The sequence below is a fragment of the Tiliqua scincoides genome, chromosome 2 (genome assembly GCF_035046505.1).
Source record: "Tiliqua scincoides isolate rTilSci1 chromosome 2, rTilSci1.hap2, whole genome shotgun sequence".
NCBI classification, from domain to species: domain Eukaryota; kingdom Metazoa; phylum Chordata; class Lepidosauria; order Squamata; family Scincidae; genus Tiliqua; species Tiliqua scincoides.
In genome coordinates this window covers 68,109,898-68,122,070 of record NC_089822.1, presented here as the reverse complement: position 1 = coordinate 68,122,070, position 12,173 = coordinate 68,109,898, and the positions used below count along the sequence as shown (strand labels likewise).

The window sequence follows — 12,173 nt, the reverse complement described above, 5'->3', positions numbered from 1 at the left end:
CTCTTCCTTCAGGGCCACTGGAGGAAGAAGAAGCTGCAGCTACTGCTCCTTTCCCCACCTGCCTGGCTGCTTAGAAAAGGAGCCAAGTGAGCAAGGAAAGACAGAGGGCACTGATGTGAAGTTACCTTACCTGATGTGTGTTACCTTACCTGGAGTTCTGACTTGCCTCCTCTTTCATGTGCACCCATCCTCTTTAAAATAAACAGGACCAGCAGGGCATGGTGGGAGCACTCCCAGTATGCTTTTCCTGTTTTTTTTTAAAATAAAAAATGCAGGTGCAAAGGCAATTGATGATGATGCCAGAGAGGAGGGGAGATTGCCATGCTGTGTCTCCCATTTCTTGTACATATCCAGCTGCTTTCCTAGCAGCGGGCAACAGTGGCGGTGGTACTTGCCAAAGTTTTGGGGAGAGTGGAATTTGCAAGCTGTTTGACATTTGGGTTTGGGCTAGTCTTGTGATAATTACCTGCCTTCAAAGGAGCTGGTGTCAACCCTGTGTTGCTGTTTGAGTCTAACATCTCCAAAAATATATTTTTTGGGTATTCAAGCAACTTATGCATCCAATTTTAATTCAGAGGAAAAGTGCACTTTAGAGAGGAAACACTGGTTTAGGTACTGATGGTGATTTCAAAGAGGGTATGAATCATAAAAGAACAGAAATGCTATGGTCATATATCAGTCAGGCTACACAGAAAAATAGGGTATTATGAAGCAATCAAATACAGGTATGGGTATGTGACCATAATAAGAGAAAACAAGCATTACTGATATTGGGTACATAGTATTGTTGCCATATTGCTGTCAAAGAACAAGAGATACAACACCTCTAAGATTATTTTGCTCATGATTGCAGCTTCTGTTGATGAAAGACCATGATAATTTTTCAGTTGCACATAACTCTGTAGCAAGCAAAATACAAGCAGGGATTGGTAGTCTGTGATCCCAGTAGTCTGATTGGGCTATGAAGGAACCAATGTGTTAACAAGTGCTTTTTAATAACTACTTCCTTTCAGGATAAAACAATCAAGTATCATGTCATAGAAATGTCTTGGACAGGATGAGTGATTTACTGTAAATGAACAGTAACAGCCTCTACTCCTCTTCACCAACTTTGAACATGCCATTATAATTGTTTTTATTTATTTATTTTTCACATTTGTATGCCACCCTTCCTCCAAGGAGCTTAGGGTGGTGTACATGGTTCCTTCCCTCCTTTTGTCCTTACCCTGTGAGGTAGGTGAGGCTGAGAATGAGTGACTGGCCCAAGGTTACCCAGGAAGCTTCATGGCTGAGCGGGGATTTGAACCTGGATCTTCCAACTCCCAAACCACTATGCCATTCTGGCTGTCAGAGCAAATAGATTCATAGCTATTATAATTAATATAGTACCAAGAGCATGTCAGAGGTTGCATGAAATAAAGAAGTGGTATGAACCCTGCCTAGGAGCCTTAGAGCCCAATCCTGGGCTCAGTACCACAGCTTCATGCTGCTGTGCACTTAGAGCCTCACCGCCAGGCTACTGCCTGTGCTAGCCCAGAGCCAGCCGGTGCTGTGCTAGCGCCGGGCTAGTGCGGAGCGGGTGCCCAGCCTCCGTGGCTCGGCAGTCTCATGGACCACAGCACGGTAAGCAGGGTGGGGAGGGGGGCGGAGAGAGGGAAGGGGGAGGCATGACGGGGAGGTGGGTGGTGGGGACGGGGATGGGTGGGAGGCACGCCCACGGGGAGGAAGGGAGTTGTGTCCATGGTGCTCCGCTCCACCGGATCCAAGGCACTCATGGAGGGCTCGGCACCCTACACAAGCATCTTTACTTTGTGGGGCTGCTTCCCTTACCCTTCTCCCGAGGTGCAGCCTGCAGTAGTCCGGGGCACACAGGATCGGGCAGCAGCCATTCTCAGTGCCGCCGAGGCTGGGCGCCCTGGGCAGCTCAGGATTGGGCTGTTAAACATTCAGTGGGATGCTCAATGGGATGATTGGGAAAGCCCGTGATTGTTGATGAGCAGGGAAGTAGGACAGGACATGCAGAAGTTATCAGAGTCCATGGAAAGAAAGACTAACATGGGTCTAATCTTTGTGATTGTTCACATTGCAGCCTGTGACAGGACATGCCAGACTTGCTCGTCCTCCACTGCCTGCCTGACCTGCACAGAGGGCCTGCTGATGATTGAGGCTGGCTTCTGTTTGATGCCCCACCGCTGCTCCTCCATGGAGTACTACGATGGACATGTCAAGGCATGCAGGCCTTGTCACAGGACATGTTTGGATTGTACAGGCCCTGCTGAAAATCACTGCCTCACCTGTCCAGAAAAAAGGCTTTTTCTCAGTAAGCCACTTCCTCTTCTTTTTGGTCTTAGTCCTCTCTTCTTTTTCCTGGAAACCCACTTCTGTTTGGAACAAATGTAGATTATTGTGCTGCATAATTCCCAAAGAAGATATGATTATTGCATTTTTGGACAAAACAGCTGTCTACCTGTCTTCCCTCCTTCCTTCTCAAACAAAATAAGGTCATTTAAATAGAAAAGTCATATCCCAAACTCTCCAAAACCATTCAGAAATGGGAGATGGGTCTGCATTCTTCCCTCTGTAATGAACAGCAAGCCTGGCAGCTGTCAAAAGTTGTATAACGTTTTCAATATTGAACTGTCTTTCCCTGTATCCTAATACTGATTAGGTTGTTTGTCACCCACTGGGGAGAAGGAAGACTGAATCTACTTTGTCTGTTGCTGTTCCCTGTGCAGATGCAACCTGCGTCGAAGCCTGTCCCAATGGCTATTACCAGGACAGAGATGAAGGCCAGTGCTACCCTTGCCATAGGCACTGTGGGACCTGCAGTGGGAAGCACAGCACGCAATGCCTCTCCTGTCATCCAGGCTGGTACAAGCAAGGACATGGATGTGTAGAAACGTGTCCAATTGGGTAAGACCCTATTGGGGTATGAGTTGATAAACTGTATTAGATATACGTTGGGCAGATTGTGACATGGTATCGCACTGTAACTGAGATGTATTGTCTGAAAGTGCCCTGGAATATACAATCCATATCGATATTCCAAGTAACTGGCAACCCTAAGAAAAGTGAAATGAGTGGAGAATACCCATCACATGCCCAAAGCAAAAGCTGAGATTGTGAGTCAAAACTCACTCCTTCTGAACATACTGTGGTGAGGTTGGGATTTGAAGGTGTGACTTCAGTGTGGGTACCACAGCCAGACCCTGAAGCAGTGTGGAGCCAGTTTCCTGGAGTGGACAAAAGAGAGTTAGTAAATGTTAATGGTCCAAGAAATTCCCTGAATGGGAGCCTCCATGAGGGGCCCTCAACTACCTGAGAGGAGGACTAAGGTGATTCCTTCCATTCCATCTTTCCTCTCAAAGAGGAGCGGACAAAGGAAGGACATGGGAGGACATGAACTGGAGTTTCTTGGGAAAGCAGAGATAGTAAGATTTGCAGAAACTGCAATGGAAGCCAAGATGAATAGCTGGCAGCTGACATGCTTAGAAGACACATACTACTAATGCTGCTTGCAGGACTGTCTGCTGCCTATACATCTAAGGGCCAAATCCTATCCAATTTTCCAGTACTGGTGCAGTTGTGCCAGTGGGAGGTGTACTGCATCCCGTGGTGGGGGGACAGGGCCTTCTTAAGGTATGGGAACATGTGTTCCCTTACCTTGGGGCTGCATTGTGGCTACACCAGAGCTAGAATGTTGGATAGGATTGGGCCCTAAATGCTCGATTCTTTATATTAATAAAGTAAATATTATAAAGACACCCTAAGTCTCCAGTGCTTTCCTCGTCTGAAGAAACAAGAACTCAGCTCATGATGCAGCTCCTAGAACTTCTCACCACTCAGAGAAGTGGGGCATGAGCAGGCAACAATATAAATTTGCCTTTCACTCCCAAACCCTGGATGCATTGGACAGTATTGTCTAAACTGCTTGGCAATGGATCTCCAGAATTTCAGGCAGATCATGTTTTCCTACTCCTACCTGAAGAGGCCAGGGATTGAGCTTGGGACCTTCTGCATGTCAAGCCTGTGCTAGGGCCCCTACGGTGTTCACTTCCACCCCGTTTTCACTGATTTTGTGTGACCGAAAATTATGACTTTTGCAAAACACAAAAGATGTGGAATATTTACTAACATGCTTGACTTTGCAAGATATGAAGTGGAGAAATTAGCCTTTTCTTTGCAATGCAGGCATTTTCAATGACTTCTCCCTTTCTTGTCTGTCTCAGCTACTATGCAAACAATGCCACCGTCTCTTGTGAGAGGTGCCACAAAAGCTGTAAAGAGTGCCTGGGTCCTGAATCCACAGACTGTCTGTCTTGTGACGAATATTTCTTTCTGCTGCACTCTAACAATGAATGTCACAGTGCCTGCCCTGAAAGTTACTTTGCCGACCATGAAAAACACACCTGTGAAAGGTGTCATCCAACGTGCAAGTCTTGTGATGGTAAGGCACAACACATGCTGCTTCCGTGTTACACCGTCATTATCACAGTTCAGTGGCTCTTCTCTTTGTGACAGACTATTAAAATATTAATTTTGTGAATGCTGTAGCAGCAGCTTTATTGGAGCTTTTCTCCTGGGCAAATGCTAGCAATCCAGATCACTCCCACATGCTTTTTAAGTTAGGAAAAATCAAGCACACAGGCAGGCCACAATCATGCCAAAGGCACTCTATTATGCTTCAGGCATGCTTTAGGAGAGACTCTCACCACCACCGTCTTAAGGTATTATGGAGCTTCCCTTTCTGTAATAAAGTGTTCACTGTAGCGGCTGTTAATTTTAGTTGATTTACTTTTAAATTAATTTCATTTTCTTACATGCATGTGTTGCTTCAACTGAATGCTTTGGCTGAAATGCTTTACCTGAAAAACACAAGATGAATTACGTAGATAGAACTGAGCAGCTCCAAGTACCTAATTATTTCCAATTTGCCACTTATCCATGCTAAGCATTTATGAGATCCCTTCCAGCCTTTAGCACACCCAGAAGATCTTCACAAAAAGCACCATGGTTGTAAAACAGCACTTGGTAATAGTAGCACCTAGGTGTATTCTGTTCCGGCATCCTCCGTTATCGAGATGGTCTTTTGACAGCCAATGCCATTAATTTTTTTATTTATGTGTACAGCACTATACTGCATTGGATATTGGATACTTTTCTATGCACCATCTTTTAACATTTTATTTGTTGCTTTTAAGGGAAGGGAGCGCTCAGCTGCACATCCTGCGTGTGGAGTTATCGTCTTGGTGCTGGAATCTGCTATTCAGAATGTTTTCTAGGAGAATACAAAGTCTCAGAAGTATGTACATATGTTCTTCACTGCACAGTAAACCACCTAGGGCCAAACTAGATGTTACATTAAATGCTGATCATGAGTGACTGTGTGTTTCTTTTTACAAAATAGTATCTATTCTAGGGGATTGCAAAAAACAAAATACGAGGGTCGCCCAGAAAGTAATGCACCACATTTTTTTTCTTCAACAATTATTTATTGAACACAATAAATGAAACTTACACACAAGAAAGAATGGTGTTTCTTCTACACTCCCTATTTTTCCACGTAATCTCCGTCCAGTTCTATGGCCTTCCTCCAGTGAGACACAAGGACATGTATGCCCTGTCGGTACCACTCCTTGTTCTGGTCACGAAGCCATTTCTGCACTGTGCGAATCACCTCTTCGTCATCCTCAAAATGTCTTCCGCAAATGGCATCCTTTAATGGCCCAAACAAGTGGAAGTCTGAGGGAGCTAGGTCAGGGCTGTAGGGTGGATGGGTAACACAGTCCAACCCTGTTTAGTGATGTGTTCCGAAGTCCTCAAACTTGTGTGAGGCCGAGCGTTATCATGTTGAATCAAACATTCACCTGGGTTGTTATGGCGCCGAAGTCACTGGAAGCGCTTCTTGAGTTTGGTTAATGTCTTCACATAAGCTTCAGAATTAATGGTGCTGCCTCTTGGCATCACATCAACGAGTATGACGCCCTCACAGTCCCAAAACACAGTGATCATGACCTTACCGGCGGAAGCAGTTGCTTTGAATTTTTTCTTCTGTGGAGATTGAGGATGACGCCATTCCATCGACTGTCGTTTTGTTTCGGGCTCAAAATGGTGAACCCAGGTTTCATCACCTGTCACAATCCTGGACAAGAACGCTTCCCCCTCATCTTCAAAACGTTTCAGCAACTCAGAAGAAATGTTTTTTCTGAGAGATTTGTGGTCCACTGTAAGACAGCACGGAACCCATCGTGCACACACTTTTGAGTAATCAAGAGCACGGATGATTGCATCCACACTTCCTTTGCTGATTGACAGCTTCAGCGCCAACTGCCTAGTCATTATGCGTCGGCCCTCGCGAATGAGCACATCAGCAAGCTGCATCTTGTCAGGTGTGACAGCCGTGGATGTCCGCCCCAAACACTGCAAATCTTGGAGCTCTGCCAAACCGCATTCACCCTCTGTGCCCAGCGACTCACCCTCTGTGCCCAGCGACTAACCGTGCTTCTGTCGACTGCAGACTCTCCATAAACTGTACACAAACGTTTGCGAATGTTCCCAACAGTTTCTTTCTCCGCAGTGAGAAATTCAACGATGACACGCTGCTTGTAACGTACATCACTTACAGACGCCATTTCGAAACACTGCTGCAGCTACGCTATCTGTCTGAAGAAACCAAAAATTTGTGTGCGCACTCCTGAAAATTCAAATAATGTATATCTAAAGTTTCGCATTCGTACCATTACTGTAGGCTGAGAAAAAAAATGTGGTGCATTACTTTCTGGGCGACCCTCGTATATCTACAGCAGAGGAGGCTGAGACTTTTGCTCCCACTGTGGTTCGGTTCCCAATTGTGCTCCTCCCCTGCACACTCTGTTAGACAGAAAAAAATTCTAGTGGCAAAGTCCTAAAGACTCCTAACATTACATCCATAGTTTGGCTCTGACAACAATTCTTTTAAAAACACAGACTCATTTGGCCACTTTATGTGTTTAGTGGCCAACAACTTTTCTGAGCTCTGGAGAACCAAAGGTTGACCTTAGCCACACAGTTCATAAGAGATTACTTATATTTGTAAATCACTTGTGGTTTCCGAGTTTAAAAAAATATCAGCTTCATTACAAAAAAATCATTGAACAATATTATTATTGTTATTATTATTATTAAAAATATTTATATACCACTTTTCAACTAAAAGTTCACAAAGCAGTTTACAGAGAAAAATCAAATGACTAATGGCTCCCTGTCCCAAAAGGGCTCACAATCTAAAAAGATGCAAAAGAACACCAGCAGACAGCCACTAGAAAAGACACTGCTGGGGTGAGGAGGGCCAGTTACTCTCCCCCTGATAAATGAGAGGAGTACCCACTTGAAAAAGTGCCTCTTACCCAGTTAGTAACTGCTAACTGTTAAAGTTATTCTTTATAGAATCTTAAATATGTTTTCATGTCAGTTGATTTTTGATTACCATAGCAAGAGCTGGATGTATGTAGCCCTTTTTAAAAAAAAAAGCAAGCTGCAATTATGCCAGTCAACTGTTTGGGTGAGGCATTTAGCAAACTGCTCCACTCGTCCCTAAACAGCTGATCAGCAAAATTCTAGCTTTTTAAAAGAAGGGTTACATGCAAGGTGGAGCCCTGGATGCTGTGGGCATGCTCTGTTGAACCAAGGCCAACAGGTTTCATGGAACATTATGGATTTCATATGGAAACAGTCTGAACCTGAAACCACATTTTAACTTCTGTTTCTAAACTCAAGGAGGACCCACCAAGATGTGAAAAATGCCATGATACTTGTGTAGAGTGCAAGGGACCCGGTCCTTTCAACTGCACCACATGTCTTCCTACCATGGGGCTCTATCTGGATGAAAACCGATGTGTGCCATGCTGTAAAAGTTTTGGACTTGACGAGACTCTGGAGTGTTGTGACTGCGCTGGAACACAAGGTAATAATGAGCTGAAGGGGGTGGTGGGAAATGTTTTCTTGTTATACTAGTGTTCAGTTTTAAGAAGAATTCTGATCAGGTCTCCAAAGAGGGGTTGTTATCCTGGGAAACTCTGCTTCTACAATTGATTGAGAAGAACTGTATAGTTAAGAGCATTTGGGTATTGCAGCTTTCACATGAAGTGCTATCATGAGAAACCAGTTTTTGGGTTGTGCTCACATAACATTCAGATCACCTTATCTGTGCTGTATGTATGTATGTATGGCTGATTGCCAAAAATGAGCATTAGTGCATGAGAACCATGGACCACATACTGTGGTAAGGCTTTCAAACAGCAAGAACAAAAGAGGTTGTAGACCTGTTTCTAGACTTTGCCACATGAGATCACATGTGGAAGCTCACATGATGGAATACTTTACAGTGACAATGGAAAAAGCCCCTTCTCCACCTTCTTGGTTACAGAGTAGCAATAGAAGGCCATAGTATACCATGTGTTCCCCTGATGTTTCATCACTGGGAATGGGAAATATGAAACAGCTGATGAACTTAGTCATTCATTTTCCAAGGAAACGTTTCACTGTCAATAAACTCCTAAGTAAGTATAGGGGCGCAATCCTAACCCCTTATGTCAGTGCTTTCCAGCACTGACATAAGGGCAATGCAGCTCCAAGGTAAGAGAACAAACATTCCCTTTCTTTGAGGAGGCCCCTGTGAGTGACACCCAACTGCAGGATGCAGCACATGTCCCATTGGCACCACTATGCCAGTGCTGGAAAGCACTGACATAAGGGGTTAGGATTGCATTCTAGGTCTCTCTGAGTTTATGTGTAGATTCTCTGACGTTGCTTGTATCTAATGGAGCTAGAGGATCCTTGCACGTATGGGAAAGAGAGAATTAACATTTACATCTTTCTCTGGATGTTCTCAGATACATGCCAGTGACCAATTTACAATTGGATGGAAAGGGTTTTCCAGCTTTATCCCAAAATGTATTTCTACTTGTGAGTTTGTTCACATATGAAGAATGCGTTTAAAATTCTTTTTTTCAGATGAGTGCAAATTACATGTTGGAATGAACAGGCCAACTGGAACAAAAGGCAAAACTGCTGCTATGGCTGTGGCCTTCTCTATTTTGTTGATCCTCACCATTGGAGCTGTTGTTTTCATATGGAGACGGTCACAAGCCAAACCCAAGTTAGCAAACCAAGGTGGATACAAGAAGCTGTCCGACAATGCAAAGGAACTCACTTCTTTCAAAAGTAACCACTACCAGGGCACCAGTTATCAAGAAAATCAGGTGACTGAATACAAAGACCGGGATGAAGATGACGATGAAGATGACGACGATGACATTGTCTATATGGGCCAAGATGGCACAGTCTATCGTAAATTTAAATATGGACTTCTAGAGGATGATGAAGTAGATGAACTGGAGTATGATGATGAAAGCTACTCCTTTAGATAACCTTCAGTTAATGCATATATCACTTTCTCTTTGTTACCTATTTAGTCAATGACTGAGAAGCCTGGATGCAGACCTCAGTGTAAGTTAGAATCTCACCTAGAAGTTGAATACTACTGATAACCACTTACTACACATCTACACCTAATCTGGTCTTCTTTCCTCTTGACAGGGGGAGATACATTCGGCTTCTGAGTGGCATACACACCATGACACCTTTATGCTTGGTAAATGGTTGTCTAGTTACTTTTTTTCAAATACAGTCACTCCTTTCACTATGTCTGTTACTAAATTAAATTGGTTATAGGGTTCACGAAGCATTTCTTTTTGTTACACAAAATATCTGAACTGAATTAGGAAATTATATTACCCTTGAACTAAGATGACCTCTATCCACATGCTGGACAAAATGGCCTGGTGGCAAAATAGTATAGCTTGTCCCACTTTGCTAGTAGTGATATGACACTGAAAGGGGGCAGGATGCCTTATTGCAAGGACTTGGTTACACACACACACACACACACACACACACACACACACACACAGAGAGAGAGAGAGAGAGAGAGAGAGAGAGAGAGAGAGAGAGAGATGTAAAGCACTGCACTGGTCTCAAGGAAGTGATGTCACAACATCACATGCCATCACTCCCTGGTTCTTCCCAGGGGAGGGAGTGCTCACTGCAGCTGATTTGCTCCCCTGTTCCTTTTTCTGTAAAGGCTGCCCTTTGAAGGAGAAGTAATGGGGGGGGGGGCGTGAAGCAGCCAGTGCCTCTTCTGTAACTAGGGCAGAAACTGAGGGGCAGTGATGCCCTCTCAGATTCCATCCTAGTTACACCTCTGCACATGTGCTCTCTCTCTCTCTCTCTCTCTCTCTCTCTCTCTCTCTCTCTCTCTCTCTCTCTCACACACACACACACACACACACACACACACACACACAGAGGAATGGGAATATGCACTGAGAAATACAAGTATGTCTTGCTGCTACACAATTATACTTTGCACAATAATTCATTTTATGATGAATAATGTTCCTTTCCAGTCTGCTTTTTGTTTGTGCTTTCACCAGGAGCACTAAAACTTAAAAGTATGAAAGGTTTCAGCCTATGGTATTTAAGTGCATTTCAATTCGCAATCATGCCTCCACTCCAGGTAGAACAGTCCACACCCAATTGACTGAAACCTGTGGCAAAATAAGTATAAACTTATTTATGTGGCATTAAGACTTTAATCAGTTGGACCTTAGTAATTATGTGTTTGAGTTGTTTTATGGGATTTAGATTTATTTGCACCTTTCAAGTAGAAAAATTGCTGCTGCTAATTCCGTAGAAGATTACAGAGAACTGATTTAAATGCAAGAGGATTAAGCTTGCCACTTCATAACAATTGCATGGCTCAAGATAACGGGAAAAGGACTAACTAAGATTGCACTGAAAACAAATTAAATGGAATGCACAAAAAGAAATACCGCACTATAGAATTTAAGATTTGTTCATTTTAAATTAGTAAATTAAAGTATCTGTGTGAATAAAATAAATCTTTTTACAGAAGCATGTTGACTAACAAAGTAGTATTCTTAACAACCACTGTGAAGATGACCAACCATATCAGAGCAATACCCTGAACAATTTCTCATATTATTTGAAAATATTCCCTGGACGTTGGCCATTACCACCATAATAGGCCATAGGAATGACATAAATATGACTGTTTATATGTGTATAGCTCAGTCCTAGTGCTAGTACAAGAGGACATTCTGTCAAATGGCCTGCAGCAGAGCTCTGAAAGGCAGGAAAGGGATGAATTTGGCATCTGCCACCTATGACTCCTGAAGAAACATAGCAACAGCGTTTGGTAATAGCAGTGCAGCATCTGGTTATATTCCCTTCTTATTAGCAAAAGCTTGTAGCAGAAAATCATGTCAGCAAATGGGACAGTCAGACATTTGGCTCACCCAGGCTGATATTTCTAAACTTTAAGAAAACATTCAGATTTGTTTATAAGAAATATGATTGTTTATAAGACAGTGGCGTAAATTTATTTTTATTGTCCATCACTAGTTCATCTCTCCTATTATTATAAATATAAGAGGCAGAATACAACAACTTCCTAAAAACTATGCTTGAACTGTGGCTGGGACCTAATTTAATGGTAGAACAAACAGGAACATAGGAAACTGCCTTATACAAAGTCAGGCCATTAGCCCATCTAACTCTGTATTGTCAACAGTAACAGGTAGCTGCTCCAAAGCTTTTGGACAGAGATTTTGATTGTCCTACCTGTAGATTCGATCAAGGATTGGGCTGGGAAACTCTTGCACACAGAGCAGGTGCTCTACCACCTTGTGACAGCCCCTTCAATCACAGCTCATTTGGTGTTTAGGTTAAACTTTTAAGAGGTTGAGATTTCCATGTACATTAGTGTTTTCACATGATAGTTTATGTGCTGTTTCAACTGTACTTCATCTTTAGGGTTACCTACTGTCCATTGTTTTACTGGTTATGATCAGTAAGTGTGGTAGGAAATACATAGCAGGTTTTGTTCAGCCAGGAAAATTCAGACCTAGCCTAGCAATGCTTTTGCTTATGATCCTAACTGTGAACCTGCAAAACTCCACCCCCTCATTCATCAGGTTCCATCCCAGTTCTTGTTGGCTAGTGAGAGGAGAGGAGGAAGGAAAAGATATTTTGTTGCTGTTGGGGAAGCAGAAGTTTGCCTGTCTCACTTCTGGTTTGTTCATGTGTCTCACCCTACCCCCACCTTCAGAAGT

The 12,173-nt window shown here is 43.3% G+C and overlaps 1 protein-coding gene across 1 annotated transcript in view; it reads left to right on the top strand.

Annotated features, from left to right (window-relative positions):
• PCSK5 (proprotein convertase subtilisin/kexin type 5) overlaps window positions 1–9,407 on the top strand; it is a 295,107-nt gene extending 285,700 nt beyond the window's left edge. Inside the window, exons 33-38 of the mRNA XM_066614135.1 lie at window positions 2,090–2,320; window positions 2,736–2,913; window positions 4,230–4,447; window positions 5,202–5,312; window positions 7,751–7,942; window positions 8,992–9,407. Of these exons, the coding sequence (XP_066470232.1) occupies window positions 2,090–2,320; window positions 2,736–2,913; window positions 4,230–4,447; window positions 5,202–5,312; window positions 7,751–7,942; window positions 8,992–9,407 (1,346 nt within the window). The remainder of the gene's footprint in view (window positions 1–2,089; window positions 2,321–2,735; window positions 2,914–4,229; window positions 4,448–5,201; window positions 5,313–7,750; window positions 7,943–8,991) is intronic.
• The last annotated feature ends 2,766 nt before the right edge of the window (window positions 9,408–12,173 follow it).